This window comes from Misgurnus anguillicaudatus, chromosome 11 (genome assembly GCF_027580225.2).
Source record: "Misgurnus anguillicaudatus chromosome 11, ASM2758022v2, whole genome shotgun sequence".
Classification (NCBI taxonomy): Eukaryota; Metazoa; Chordata; class Actinopteri; order Cypriniformes; family Cobitidae; genus Misgurnus; species Misgurnus anguillicaudatus.
In genome coordinates this window covers 25,570,452-25,584,796 of record NC_073347.2, presented here as the reverse complement: position 1 = coordinate 25,584,796, position 14,345 = coordinate 25,570,452, and the positions used below count along the sequence as shown (strand labels likewise).

General features: G+C 34.4%; 1 protein-coding gene across 1 annotated transcript; it reads left to right on the top strand.

The window, feature by feature from the left end:
- The first annotated feature begins 389 nt into the window (after window positions 1-389).
- snx5 (sorting nexin 5) lies at window positions 390-12,651 on the top strand. The gene is made up of 13 exons (XM_055169970.2): window positions 390-566; window positions 1,136-1,240; window positions 1,373-1,483; window positions 1,682-1,803; window positions 1,915-2,038; window positions 2,474-2,569; window positions 2,723-2,828; window positions 2,924-2,999; window positions 9,527-9,566; window positions 9,677-9,763; window positions 10,677-10,836; window positions 11,089-11,174; window positions 11,293-12,651. Exons 1-13 carry the CDS (start codon window positions 531-533, stop codon window positions 11,341-11,343), a joined length of 1,200 nt encoding a protein of 399 aa, XP_055025945.1. The 5' UTR covers window positions 390-530; the 3' UTR covers window positions 11,344-12,651.
- The last annotated feature ends 1,694 nt before the right edge of the window (window positions 12,652-14,345 follow it).

Below are 14,345 nucleotides of genomic sequence, written 5' to 3'. Positions count from 1 at the left end.
GTGGGAAATGTAGTTCTAATCTTACTAAAAATACATAGAACGCCTGTGTATAAAACATCATTTCCCACAATGCTGTTCGTTGACATGAACCGTGTGAAGTTTGAAAACTTTATTTTACAAAGAGCAAGCACACAAGTCATAAGCTTTCTGAAGCAAAGAAGAGGCTTGAAATATAAATGTATTGGATTGAGTTCTTGAATGGAAGCGTTTTGATACGGTTCACGTTAGTGCTTGAAGTAAAAAAGATAACACAATTTTTTATTTCAAAATTACATAGTAAGTCTGTAAAATTATGTGTAAATTATTATTTTAAACGTGTTCAAAATAATGTTTTTGACGCGATCGAAAGTACGTTTTATAAAAAAAAAGACTTTTATTTTGATGTGGTGCCAGAAAAAAATGTCTAACCGGAAGTCCACAGTGACAGACGAAAGTGAAAAGTGAAGAGCAACGGGCTGCACTTGGAAAGTTAAAAGTACACTTTGCTACAATTTTCAGAGACGAGCATCTAACCGAAATATATTCTTATCATGACATCCATCTCAGGTGACAGTGATAAAGAGAAGGTAATGCAATTTCTATTTATTATTGACACAGAAGTTGTTTATTAGGAATGTTTAAAGGATTCATTCTGCTCGATCAGTTCATAACCGCCCATGTCTGTTTTGCACAAACAAAGTAGTAAATGATCACAATTCAATTTTCACTCGCTTTAACTGTATTTTAATGGTAATATCACTTAATTTATAAAGCACGATCTAATGGAACAGCTGTTGACAAATGTGCTGTGAAATAAATAGTCAACTTTTTTTAAAATAAAAAGTAACTAAATTGAGTAACGTAAGTATTAAAAACATGCAATCGACTGTTTCTGGCTTTCTGAGTACTAATTTGCATCAAATGAATTTTCCATTTAAATCAGTTCTTTTTGAGAAAATTTAGTAGTTTATTTTGTAGAGCACGTGACTGAATGACATTTTTCTTTAGCCTTAAAAAGTAACGTTAGAGTAACTTAGTTTGAATAGTTCAAATTGCCTGTATTTGAAATAACGTTCTCATTATATCTGCATATGCTATACTTTCTTTCTAAGATGTTTGTGGGTGACTTCCCGATTTGTCTTGTTGTTTTATTTAGCTGCGCGCTGTGTCAGTCGACTTGAATATCGACGCTTCTCTCATCATTGATATCCCTGACGCCCTTTGTGAACGTGACAAAGTCAAATTCACCGTTCACACCAAGGTAAACCAAATAAGCAATTTTAGTAGATTGCACACATTCCTGTAGGGCATAGTATCATCTAGAATAGTAGAAGTCTGTTTTTTCTTCCTGTGTCATTTGATCTCATATAATTTGTTCTTCACTTCCTCTCAGACTACACTTAGTTCCTTTCAGAAGCCAGATTTTTCTGTGTCACGTCAACATGAAGATTTCATTTGGCTTCATGACACTATTGTGGAGACTGAGGACTATGCTGGCTTCATTGTAAGTCTTAATTCAGTGTTTATGTTGTCTACAAAACGACTTAAAATGCATGACTATGCTGCTAACGCAATGCTCTACTACTGAGCTATACAGGAGCAAATCCTTTAATACCTGACTTGCATTTCTTCATCCTGTCTCATTTTGAAATTAAAATTTCACTCTGGTGCTTTCTGTCCTTTGCTTCTTTAAATTCCTTAGATCCCTCCTGCCCCACCAAAGCCTGACTTTGAGGGTCCCAGGGACAAGATGCACAAGCTGGGAGAGGGGGAATCCAGCATGACAAAGGAGGAATATGCCAAAATGAAGCAGGAACTTGAGGCGTATGTCTAATTTGTAATTCTCATGTATTTAATCATTTATGTGCTTTAGGTCCACTCTTTATAGATTACCAGTATTTAATTGTGTATGTTAAAATCTGTATGTCCATTCAGGGAATATCTTGCTGTTTTTAAGAAGACCGTGCAGGTTCATGAAGTTTTTCTCCAGAGACTTTCCTCCCACCCTATCTTAAGCAAAGACAGAAACTTCCAGATATTCCTGGAATACGACCAGGATGTGAGTATTCCTCTTGGATAGAATTCTTTTCTCTCTAGACCAGGAAACAGAGTGTTAAGAAGAGGGGCTGTTGGCTTTGTTTGCTTCCTGTTAAGCTGCAGTGTTGGCAGTTTGTAGTCAATGGAGAGAAGGCGGAGGATGAGTGTATAAGATAAAAGAGGGAGGGGGGATATATCTCCAAGAGCTACTTCCTGCTTAGTTCAGCACAACAGCTGTCTCTGACTGGACGGCAGTTTTTTTGCCGATTCATAAAAATTCTTTTAAAATGCAGCCTTAACCTGTATCTCTTGTATTGCATTGTCAAGGGTGAATAACTGCTACAAATAACACAGAAAAGTGACATTACTGGATCTCAGCCAATATTTATAAAGAGTTTATGTTGCTGCCTTCTGGTTGGTTCATTGCATACTGCTCTTCTTCTTATGGGTTGTATAGCTCAGCGTAAGGAGAAAAAATGCCAAGGAAATGTTTGGTGGATTCTTTAAGTTTGTGGCGAAGAATGCCGATGAACTCCTCGTTTCAGGGGTCAAGGTCGGTATTACATCAACTCTTGTTAAGCTTTTTGTCTGTAAAGCTTTTTGTAAACACAGCCTGAAAAAGTGCTTGTTTTGTCTTTCGTGCTAATGTTTTGTTGTAGATGTTTATTGCCAATGTACTGTTTGTCATTTTTGTGGTTTTTTTTAGGAGGTTGATGAGTTTTTCGAACAGGAGAAGACATTCCTGTTAGATTATTCTGGAAAAATCAAAGATGCCACTACTAAGGCTGAGAAAATGACCTCTTCACACAAAAGTGAGACTTTATTGTTGTTTTTGTCAGTGTTTTGACTATGATTTATTAATACAGATTCATAAATGCTAAGTTATGTTGTTGTCTTTTACTCTTAGACGTTGCTGATGATTATAATCATATTTCTGCGACTCTGAACAGCACTGCTGCAGACAACAACACCGTCTTGAAAAAGTGAGCAACATATTTTGTGCTCAAGATAACATGTCGCATATACAAGGGATAGTTCGGCCAAAAATGAAAATTACCACACTAAAAAAATGCAGCATGATGTTAAAACAACTTGGTTTTGCAAGTCAATTCAGCCTACTATTTTCAGTTTTCATTTGTGATAAGTTGACATAATTAATAAAAACAAGTTGAAATTGTTTATCTTAATTTGTTAAAGTAACAAAAAATATATGTTGATTTGAAAAAATTGCTGCATTATTTTTACAGTGCATGTGATTTACTCACCCTGAAGCTTATATAGAAACTATTGCATTAAAATGTTTTTTGCTGATATGCAAGGAAAAATTGTTCTTTAGTACAGACTGTAGTTCTAAACAGTTCTACTTGTATAACAGTTTATAAAACTTACATTTTAATGGTGCATTTCTAACATCTACATCAAAAAAGGGGAAGAAACTTAAAAAAATATATGAAGAGTTTCCAAAACGCAATAAATCCATTTTGACTAATTTCGGTAAAAACGTGTTTTCTATACCAAGAAAGTGACAAGATGAAAACCACTATTTTCTGTTACAAACTTTCACATAGCATCTTTAGGTTATAAAAACATAAAAAATTCAAATCCATAACTTGATATTCGAAAATTTATTATAAAAACAAGTTTTTTTTACAAAATGCTATAAATCTATTGAATCAATATTTAATGTGCATTCATCTTTGCCATGTTATATTCATTTAGTTGAACAGTGGTATACACTGATAAAAAATAAACATTATTGGCATTAATCAAAACACTGTCATTGCTGCTGTTATACTTGGGACGTCATCGCTTAACATTTTTCACAGGGATCAGCTCATTGACTTCAAGTAAAATAATGGAGACGTTTTCATAAGATTCTCGGTGGTCAATGTGTTAGCATGAGAGAAGCTTGATGCTGTCGGCAGAACAAGCAACCGGCTCTCGAGTGCTTCTCGTGTAAATCATTAGATTTTGATGCAGGGGTGCAAACTTGTCACCTTTCGGCGAAATTCGCCGTTTTTAATCCAAAATAGGTCATCCTTGTGATTCGTCTAGATCCGATGAGTTTTTGAAAATGAGGGGTGAGGGGGGTCTACGACAGGGTCGCAATGAATGAAAATATGAAAATAATTTCCAGATATTGTGGTAATGATGTCAAATCACTAGCCAGTTTGGCGGGTTATGTTTTACAATTTATAGTCACCTTATTTGCTCCCGAAGTTTAAACAGTCTGTGCAGAATGAGCGCACACACTTAACTCGTAGTATTTTCTAATCAAGGTTACGCGCCCACATCACATTGCTGTTCGCGTGGTCACCAAAACTTAACATTTGTACAGGTATTTAAGCACCGCAGTTTTAAAACAAGTGATTTTAAGCCGTTGAAACAAAAACAACAGTGCTATATGCGCGCATTAGCTGTTTCAGTTTGAAAGGAGCGTGCAAGTCGCGCATCCGCCTCTCATTGAGCTTTTGAGTATTTTGCCGCTGTATTAGCCTCAAATAAGTTACACACATGCGTCAAAATTCCCGTCTTTGCAAGTGTCCTTATAAACACGACTATTTAGGTAAAAGAAAGTAAACAGCTGAAAGAGAAAACGCATGTGTAAGAGTATTAGATCCGGACTTTGGTCTTAAAGGGGAAGTTACCTAATTTTGCTCCTGTCACTTGTATTAATAAAAACGGCATTGAAAGAAATCTATCACTGCTCTTAACTAAATCCCTTTTCTACCTTTAATACCTGTAATATTTGTATATCGAATTGTATAGGAATTGAATTCGAGTTGCTCGTTCAGGGTTCATATTCATAATATAGCTATGACTGTGAACTGTCGCGGTTACCACCTTCATTTACTAAAATAAAATTATTTTTTAAAATCCAGAACAATGAGGTCAACTAATGTAGAAGGGTAGGCTACATGTATTTCCCCTTATGAAAAAAAGATTAACACAAGCTATACTACAGCTAAATATATTTTTGAGAAAACAAAAATAAATTAAAGAACATCATTTAGGTTTGTTAAGCGCAAATTAACAGAGCATCGGTCAATACAGAACAGCAGTGTCTTAAAGAAGTTAAAATTAGCCAGTATTTGTGCACCTGTAAATGTACAAAACGAATGCAATACAGAAGGCAGTGCATAATAATTTAGGGTATTTTTAATAATACATTAGTAAATAAATTAACGTGCATATATAAAGTATGAAAACGAATGTAATGTATCATTATTTTGGCTAAATTAAGCTGGAGAGGTCATTTTTAGTCACACAGATTTGTCATCATTTCAGAACAAGCTTAAATGCTATCTATAATAACTTACATTATATCTTGTGTCTTCCTTTGTCGAAAATATGTAGAAATATATGCGAGTAAAAAGCGGAAACGTTTAGCTCACGCGGACCGAAGGAAAAGCCGTTAATAAAGCAGACTCTCCGTATAGAGGATGCTGGGATGAAACAGTCGAGTCGGCAGATAATCATCAATGTTTAAAATCTTTCACGCAGATACTGTTGATGAAAAACTTGCATATCTAAATGTCTAGGTGAAAGTCAAGTGTGCATTCAGTTCACAAAAGCAACCGCAGCGTTATATTGGCTGCATCCACGGAGCGGACGCTTATGAGGTTTTAATGCTGGTAAGCAACCAGTTATATTTTGGCGTCACTTGTGTTTATTAGTTATATTTATCAGTAATTTTAATCTTTAAAACTGCATCTAGAGGCAGACTACACCACAGATATTCTGTCATCTCAGTTTTACTTTTTCACACATTCACTGTATGATTTAACGAAATATGAAGTATTACATTTTTAATTGAAATTTACGAAAAACAAATTGGCCTACTCTCTTAACTCTTGACAATCTATTTGGCCTTTTTTATACATGTACTGTATGTCGTGAAAAACAAGGCGGCATATAGTTTCATGAATTTAACGTGAAAGGCGCGGTTGTTGCGGTTGCTTTTTTCCATGCGGTTGGGCTTTTCAGTAGCGCGGTCATGCGGTTACCACGACAGCCCTACTGTGAACAGAACAAACCCTGAATTGTTTGTTTATGTATAGGCCTACTGAATAATAGGAAATACTAAGTTTCTTTTTTAAATAAGTTTCTGTAACACTAAACGCTTTGTATTTGTTCACATTAGTAAATGCATTATGATCAAACGATGAACAATATATTGTAAGCATTTATTAATTCTTGTTTATGTCATTACAGTAATTGATGTTAGTTTGTGGTTAACAGTTTCAAATTTGATTTTAAAAAATGTATTAGTAAATGCTCAAATTAATAAGATTTACAATGAATAAATAATTAATAAAACTATTAAAATTAAAATGAAAATACAAATTATATATATATATATATATATATATATATATATATATATATATATATATATATATATATATATATATATATATATATATATATATATATATATATATATATATATATATATATATATATATATATATATATATATATAAAATTAGCAATTGTATCTTTGTCACCTTTTTCACCCCTGAGGAGTTTGCACCCCTGTTGATGGCTTACGTTTCTTTCCCGTCACAGAAAACCATCAGGTTTATCAGTGCCATTAAAGTATTATTAGGGGTCAAGCCACGAAGTGGCGTAGACACCTATTGTTATTGTCAGTTTTCTTATTATTATTATTCATCCTTGTTCTTCCGCCATTGAAGTCAATGGCAGCCCATAGAACCGTACGTAGGAAAGTTATGAAATTTGGTACACATGTAGAGGACAGCCTCAGAAGTTACTGTAGCAACATTGGTGTGTCTGACTCAAACCCTCTAGCGCCACCAACAGTCCAAAAATCCACTTATGTTCATGCTCATATCTTCTGACCTGTGAGTCCTAGAAACTAAATTCTTGTTTCATCTGAATCCTTGGCTCATGATGATTCAATTGCACACATTGATGTCATTTGTGTCATGCACATCTTTCCGCCATTTAGAATTTTCCGTAAAACCTACTTTTTCGAACTCCTCCTAGACCGTTTGTCCGATTTGCATGTCCTTTGGAATGTAGCATGGAGAGACACCCCAGACAAAAAGTTATCAAAAGCTTTTTGATAGACCAATGCGTTCTCGTATAAATTGACAACATATATGGCGGCGAGCACGCCAAAACGGACGTGAGGCTGTATCTTCGCAAAACTTTATTGTATCGACACGAAACTTGGTATATGTCATTACAGTCATGACCTGAGGGTGCCTGCAACGTTTCGTAACAGTGCCACCTAGTGGTAACGAGATTCGAAAAATGCCTATTTTCGCTTATAACTACTTCAAACTTGAGTCTAAAATCATGAAGGTGGTCTTGTTAGATTCCTTGAGGCATGCCGAGTCAAACAATACCAAACGGTTTTCAGTCTGCCATTTTGGGTTTCGGCCATTTTGAATTTTCTCATTAAGTTCAGTATTTCACAAATAGAATGGCGTATCGCTACGAAATTTGGCATGGTTCATCAGTGACATGTTCTGAGCGCACCTATAAATCTTTAGGACAGCGCCACCTAGTGGTCAGGATATGTAAATAAATTGTTTAAAATCTTTATATCATTTGATTAAATTGCCACTATGACATAAGACTTCACTCTATTGATTCCTTGGCTCGTGCTGAGTCCTACTGTACCAAATATGTCTAGGGCAAACCTACTTCCTGTCGGCCATTTTGAATTATATTGAACACCTACTTTTTCGAACTCCTCCTAGATCGCTCGTGTGATTGGCTTGATTTTTGGTATGCATCATCTAGAGACACTCTAGACAAAAAGTTATCAAAAGCTTTTCGGTAGACCTATCCGTTGTCGTATAACGCATCAAAGAATGCGAGGGCGAGCACGCCAAAATGTGTTTGAGCCTGTATCTTCGCAAAACTTTTGCGAATTAATATGAGACTTGGTATATGTCATAACAGTGATGACCTGAGGCTGCATGCACCGTTTCGTCACACTGCCCCCTACTGGTCACGAGATATAAAATATGTCTGTTTTTGCTTATAACTACTGCAAACTTGAATGTAAAATAATGATATTGGTCTTTTTAGATTTCGTGAGTCATGCCGAGTCAAACAATACCAAATGGTTTTTGGTCGGCCATTTTGTGTGTCGGCCATTTTGAATTTTTTCTTTAAGTTCAAGTATTTCAGAAACGCAATTGCGTATTGTTATGAAACTTGGTATGGTTCATCAGCAACATGTTCTGAGAGGCCTTGTAAACTTTTCGGCACCCCCTAGTGGTCAAGAGATTTGAAGCTATATCTCTGCATCTCTTTATCGCATTCACACCAAATTTGGTGGGTGTCATCACAATCAAGGCCTGAGTCACAATTTATTCTTTGGTCAGTGCCCCCTAGTGGTCCAGTCATTTAAGGCTATATCTTCGTATCGCTTTATCGTATTTACACTAAATTTGGTATGTGTCATCACAGTCATGACCTGAGGCACCATCTATTGTTTCGGCACAACGCCACCTAGTGGTCTCAAGATACGAAAAAATTGCTATTTTTTTCATAAAACTAATGCAAACTTAGATCTTAAATCATGACAGTCATCACGTATGAATCATTTTTTGCCATGTTTGGCTTGACCCCGGTATCGCTGCTTGCAGCTATATTTTTGTTTTTGTTTGTTTGTTGATCCCAAAGTACAAAGTAGATAAGGAAAACTAGGATTCCATGTACTTAACACGCCACCATTGCTTGTTTACAATGCGTGGAATGGTGCGCTGTAATTTGTGGAGCGGATTTATTGCATTCTGCAGAAAAGGAGGAGTGGCGTTTATTGCGTTTTGGGAAAAAAGATGACAGAATAACACGTCGGACATTGTATTTTGCGTCAAATTAAGCATTTACTTTTAAATACTGACCTGATACAATAATGATTTGAGCAGTAACTATTTAAAAAAAAAAAAGGTGTTTATCGTGTTTTGGAAGCAAACCCTTCATATATATATATATATATATATATTAGGGCTGTCAAAAGATTAATCGCGATTTATCGCATCCAAAATAAAAGTTTGTGTTTACATAACATATGTGTGTGTACTGTGTGTAAATATTATGTATATATAAATACACACACATTCATGTATATATTTATGAAATATTTGCATTTATATACTGTATATACATTTATATAATTTATATAATATAGAAATATAAATATTCTATATATAAATATTACCAATTTTTCTTAAATATATATATTATTCTGTGTGTTTTTATATATACATAATATTTACACACAGTACACACACATATGTTATGTAAACACAAACTTTTATTTTGGATGCGATTAATCGCGATTAATTTTTTGACAGCCCTAATATATATATATATATATATATATATATATATATATATATATATATATATATATATATATATATATATATATATATATATATATATATATATATATATATATATATATATATATTACACATGCTTATTAGATTTCTAATATTCTTTCTATTTTGTTGTCTAGGCACTTAGAAAAAGTTGCTGAAGTGTTTGAAAAGCTTAGAGTGAGTATATATATATGATCTCTATATTTATAAGCTCATAAGTACCATGCTGTTGGAGGTAAAACTTTTGGCTTTTTTCTGTTCTTGACGTGCAAGTGTATGTTTTGCAGAAACTGGAGGACCGAGTGGCATCAGATGAGGAGCTTAAACTAACAGAGCTGCTGAGATATTACACCAGAGACATTCAAGCAGCCAAGGTAAAACTTTCCTTTATTTTTAATTAAGTATTCAAGTTAAAAATATTAACACATCAGTTTTATTAAAGCTGCAATCTGTAACTTTTTTTTAAGAATAAAAAATCAGTTATTTAGCAATTAAATTAAATCTCCTTATCTTAGTCCAATTCACAACGGTAAACATATGATGATTTATAATGTAGTTGTTTCGTCTGATTTTGAAGGCCAAGTCATTTGTTTCACAAAAGTACAGATAAGTACATAACATGTTTCCTTGGTTTTTTGTTTGTTCTGTCATGCAATTAAAAAAAGTACATAGTAACTTGCAATTTTATGTTTCAAACAAAGATGGTGATAGAGAGGCAAATTTTACTGATTGCAGCTTTAATGAGACAGGAGCAGAATATTATAAGTCTGTTATCCCACTAGGTGTTGCTGTTGTATGTTTTGTATATAATTCTATTAAAGAAGTCATTATACACTTTCAATGTTCAATTATAGAGTCTTTATTCTGGCTGTATGTCCACCAAAGTATTTTTTCCTTAGGCCAGTGTATTTTTTTTATAGTTTGCAAGGCGGCAAGAGTTAAAAAAATGTTCAACAATTTTAATAATACCCTCTGCTTGTCAATGTCACTTTTTACCCAACCATTTAATCACAGAAGAGGAGGGGCAGGTCAAATACCACCCAGACCAACAGTCACGTCCTACAGATACAACTATAAAACAATATTAATTGGTGTAAAACAAACTATCAGGGAAATCAAATTCTGGCTACATTACTTTGGCAGATATTTTTTAGAACAACAACCTGAAAAGATGTTGCACATTCAAAGCATGCCCACCGCTGCTCTTTTCAAAGGAGCGCCTGGTGTTTTCAGTTGCTTAAAGATGCTTTGATGGACACACAGCCTAACACATTAGAATTCCTTTAGGACCTTTTGTACAGACGGGCACGGGCACTCTCCGATTACGAGAATTCCAATAAAGCTCTTGACCGGGCTCGTCTGAAGGGTAAAGACATTGCACAGGCAGAGGAGAACCAGAAGCAGTGTCTGCAAAAGTTTGACAAGCTCTCGGAGTCTGGCAAGAGAGGTATCTATCTATTTGTCTATCTATCTAGTTTATGATGGTGTGATGTAGTAGGTCTGGTCTTAGGGTGGTGACCAAAAGTGCAAAGGTTAAAAAAAACGTAGCTCTGTATACTTTGTTATGCTTGATAAGACTAGTCTTAGTGCACTTATGTAAGACGCTTTGGATAAAAGCATCTGCTAAATGACTAAATGTAAATCCATTCCCACCAGGATTAATTGACACTTTGTTAATGTAAATTGGTTGGTTTTGCAGAGCTTACCAGCTTCAAGTCAAGGCGTGTAGTGGCCTTCCGCAAGAATTTGATTGAGATGGCTGAACTGGAGATAAAACATGCTAGGGTAAGAATGATGGGCTTGGCTTTGTGGATGACACATATCTGGTTATAAATATGTTGACTTTAATTGTTCTCTCCCTTTTCTTCTCTTTTGTTTTATCTCACCTTTACACCCACCACAGAACAGCGTGTCTCTTCTGCAGGGAAGCATAGAGACGCTCAAGAGCAACTGAGTCACAAGATGAAATCACTGGAGTATCTTCAGCACCTCGTATTGTTACTGACCATATAATGAGTTGATCCTGGATGTGCCTACTTTACATGGTCCGAATATGGCTCAGTTACCACTCTAAAACCCTGAGATCACCATGAGCAGAATGTCTTTACCATGTTTACACTTGTGTCCCTTTTAACTGCCAGAATCTTGCAATATCTGACTGAGGGCAGTGACTTTTTCCATGGTTGTGTTCGCACTTAAAAGCTCTTTAAATTTTTGTCTGTTATGTTGATTTGTCATTAATGCAAATTCATGCCATCTTCTTTCTTTTTAGGTTTTGCTTGTATCCGCTGAGATATCTTAGTTCAGATTACACTGACATATATAAACACTTACACAGACAGAGTAAAATGTGCTATTTTTTCACGAGCAAGTTATGACTGCAGTTTTGTACCCTTCAAATGTGATGATTCATTTGTCTTTTGCATTAACATCGAAAAGTTGCTAGATGCTCATAAACTTTAACAAAAAAATAAAACACTTGTATGTGTTGTGCGTGTTTGACATGGATGATTTGTCAAATAGGCTACAAGTCTCTTTAAAATATACAATACAGTGGATAAACATTTCTCATGACAATTTGTCTGTTTAGTCAACAGTCATCCAAAGACCCAATCCCTCACATTAGTAAAAATGAATGTGAAATGGGAATGCTATGGTATTAATTCACAATCAAATTCCATGTCAATTTGCACTCTGCCGAGGCAATCGATGTGCTGCCATATTAAATCTGTTAATTTTGTAATTTCACTTTTATGTTTTAGATAAGTGAAAAATTGACTGACCCTGATGTTTCTGCTTTTAATAAGGCAATTCTCTATTATCTGTTATTATGACATGTTTTGGTAAAGGCTGAACAGCCATGAATAAGATGGTGCTTATATGTCTGTGTGTGCGTTCTTCACAGGGGAACTGCCTGTTGCCCCTGTGACTAAATTTGGATTATACATGGATATTTTTTTCATCTAGTTAAGTATAAACAAATATTCTTTTATTTGCTTTATTGTGCATGATCAAATGATTTCTCTTTCTGTTGTCACTGATACTAACAGTCTAGAACTAACTACATTTAAAGTCAATGGACCAAAATTTGTGTAATGTTTGGTTTTGTGTAGTGCCACAAAAATGTGTATGCCATGATGGAAATTATATTTTGTAAAAGCTCAGAAATATACAATTCTAAATGAATGTATAGGTTGAAATGTCTTTTCTTATAAAAATTTTTGAAAAAACTTGCAATAATTAAATATACCTTGCTTTCTCATTTCTGGCTCTTTTGTCTTTGCATTATTGTAATTTGTAACAATCTTGAAATTATAATAAATTATTCTTGTTAGAGATGCCTTTGAAAAGATGGCCTTTAACCAAATTTCAATATTGTCTTTAGCTTATCAAATGAGAATTTTAGGTCAGAGTGCCTTGCCTGTGTCAAATGATTGTATCTGTAGTGCACACATCAAAGAGAAGACAACAGGATGAAATGCAGTTTTTCCTCCATCCCTTTAAACAAATAAAAGTTAATAAACTGTGTAACAACTTGCATGCCTTGGGTGATACTATATAGGCTTATGTTTTAGATATTATCCGTGTCAACAAAGTTAAATGTTGTGGTTGATTAATGCAGCTAGATTGACATTTAAAAAAATCCTATTGCCTGGATAATATGTAGATCTTGTGAAATGTGCTAAGAATTAAGGTACATTAGAGCAGTTGTTAGTGAATAAAAGGATGAAAGGCTGGAAACAGTTAATTAAACTGAAGTACTCTACAATGCTCTCAAACTCAGTGGAGAGCATCTGTTCTGGGCCATTAAAACAAAAGTGCTGGTTCTGTATGAGTGGTTGTACTTTAAAGCTGATCTTACCAATCTTACCAAGTAACTTATGAAACAATGCACAAACATTAAACCTTTGGGTTACATACATACATGTTAAAACACAATAAATTAACAAATATTAGAATTTGTAAGGGTTGAAGTGTTAAAAGTTGTCTATTTTGTAAATATGTGCGCAGCAAACTTTTATTATGTCGATTCCGATGTTGAAGGGATCATATTATGAGAAAAACACATTGTTATTGGATATTTGGGATAAAATAGTTTAAACATACTGAAAAAATCTGACATTTGGTTATATACTGTCCATGTGATGTTTACTATAGATCAGTGGTTCTCAAACTGGGTGATGGGCCCCACTTAGGGAGGCACAAGGTGGTGCCATGGTGCCCCAGTTTTATGGCAATTTTATAAAATACATTAATTAATCATAAATTTTGTGTAATTACACCTCAGAAAAATAAGGATATACTAACCAATAGCACTACACTGTATAATTTAATATGTTTTAGTTTAAGATTGTTTTATGTAATTTTCTTTGGGGGGGGGCGCAAAAAGTTTATAGATTATAGTTTTCTATACCTTCCCAACTTAACCGGTTTATTCACTACTCTGGATGTAGTTGCAGAAACCTTTCTGATAAAAAAATGAAAATAAATTGACAAAATTCAAACACTACAGTAACAGTAGCCACCACGTCATTTAAAGCTTTTTTATTTACAAATATTATTCTTATGTTTTATGTAGTCCGTTTGCTTTCTTTTAATTTTGTCAACTAAAGCATGCAACTGAAGTAATGCAATTTTCTGTCATATTCAGATTGTACTGACAGTTATTCAGCAAAAACAAACAAAAAACTGGCCAATCATTTTATAGTAGCCATCTGACGAATCATCATTTGACAACTGTTTTTGCTGCAGCTCACTTACAAGGCAAACATACCACGTTGACTTGACCTCGAATAGCTAACCAATAAATTCGTGGGTCAACAGTAAAACTACAGTTTGATGTCGACATTTCCATTCACATGTGACATGTTATAAAACTAAAAGACTATTATAAAGCAATTACATTTAGTGAGCCACTGTTTGTTGTTAATGTTAAAATGCAATTGACATACATTG

What these genes read in the sequence shown, in the direction of transcription:
- snx5 (XM_055169970.2), top strand. Translation starts at nt 531, where the DNA reads ATGACATCCATCTCAGGTGACAGTGATAAAGAGAAG. An exon ending in TCCTCGTTTCAGGGGTCAAG is followed by an intron (nt 2,570 to 2,722) that starts GTCGGTATTACA and finishes GGTTTTTTTTAG; the next exon opens with GAGGTTGATGAGTTTTTCGA. An exon ending in AAGTGTTTGAAAAGCTTAGA is followed by an intron (nt 9,567 to 9,676) that starts GTGAGTATATAT and finishes TATGTTTTGCAG; the next exon opens with AAACTGGAGGACCGAGTGGC.